At 40.7% G+C, this 1,335-nt stretch overlaps 1 protein-coding gene across 1 annotated transcript in view; it reads left to right on the top strand.

The window, feature by feature from the left end:
• The first annotated feature begins 562 nt into the window (after positions 1 to 562).
• The window catches only part of LOC117179478, a 3,278-nt gene continuing 2,505 nt past the window's right edge, over positions 563 to 1,335 (top strand). Inside the window, exon 1 of the mRNA XM_033371338.1 lies at positions 563 to 1,312. Within this exon, the coding sequence (XP_033227229.1) occupies positions 563 to 1,312 (750 nt within the window). The remainder of the gene's footprint in view (positions 1,313 to 1,335) is intronic.

Raw genomic sequence — 1,335 nt, 5'->3', positions numbered from 1 at the left:
ATTTATATAATTTATATTTTATACTTGAAGTAACGTAACCTCAAAAGACACGCATTAAAGAGGCGCGCGATGTATTCAAATCATGAGAAACGCCAGCCCAGCCTCGAAATCTGGAATTATTAAAATCCCAATCACATATTCACACGGACATAGACGTGTCATAGTATTGGACCACGTCTCGTTTCAGATCTGGGATCACTGCTTCAGACTGCGTCGATTGAAGCGCCTTACTCACCATATGGCTTTTAAGTAGGCCATTTTTCTTTTGCACTGTCAATTAGATTATTGATCATGAATTGAATTTGGATTACGATTCACATCAACGGTAACATTCAGATTCATCACATTAGATAGTGATTCTAATTGAATAGATATTGATCACGGAACATGATCATGAACATTGAATAATATTAGATATTGTATTCATTACGATTAAGATTCAAGTAGCCGGATGGCGCAAGTTATTGTTAAGTGAAAACTACGGACCAAACAAAAAGTGCATTATAGTGATAGTGTAGTGCAATGTCCCTCGCATTTATGCGAGTGGAAACAGGACTTGAAAATGCCTGACAAGTGGGGCCTCAGGCCTGTTAAAAGACCTAGGAATGATTCCGAACAACCGACAGCGGTGCCCCTGAGCAATCGGTATGAAGTTCTACAGAACAGTGATGAGTGTGATAAGAATAATATCAATCAGGATGAGAAAATGGATGAGAATCAGGATGTAGCAGAGAAAGTGCAGGAAGAGAAGTGCAACACAATCTCTGGAAAGAAGAAAAAGGTGCCACCTATAATCATCTCGCATGAGCTGGATGATTACTCAGGATTTGTCGCAACTCTAAAATCCTTCATAAAAGGGGACCCAAAACTTCACTATTCCCCGAAAAGTTTGGCTATTTATGCAGAGAATGAAGAAGATTATTCGACACTAATAAATGAACTGGACATAGCAAAGTGTGATTATCATACGTATCCGACAAAGGAGATGAAGACGAAGAGAATGGTGCTCAAGAGACTCCCGAACATACCGAGCAAGGAACTTGAGGATGACTTAGACCGCCAGGGAGTTAAATGTCACAAAATAACAATACTGAAGACTAAGACTAAAGGCGAGCTTCCCACAGATCAACCTATTTACCTAATAGACTTTCCGCACCACACGGATCTTAAAAAAGTAGAGGATATCCGCTACCGATGTCAGCGATTTGGACATGGGACTACATACTGCAGAAGCACTCCCAGATGCGTTAAGTGCGATGAAGACCATCTAACAGCTACATGCAAGAAGACTAAGGAAATTCCTCCTAAATGCGCAAACTGCGCAGGGCTGCATCC

This window comes from Belonocnema kinseyi, chromosome 1 (genome assembly GCF_010883055.1).
Source record: "Belonocnema kinseyi isolate 2016_QV_RU_SX_M_011 chromosome 1, B_treatae_v1, whole genome shotgun sequence".
Taxonomy (NCBI): Eukaryota; Metazoa; Arthropoda; class Insecta; order Hymenoptera; family Cynipidae; genus Belonocnema; species Belonocnema kinseyi.
This window is presented reverse-complemented; position numbering and strand designations above follow the sequence as displayed.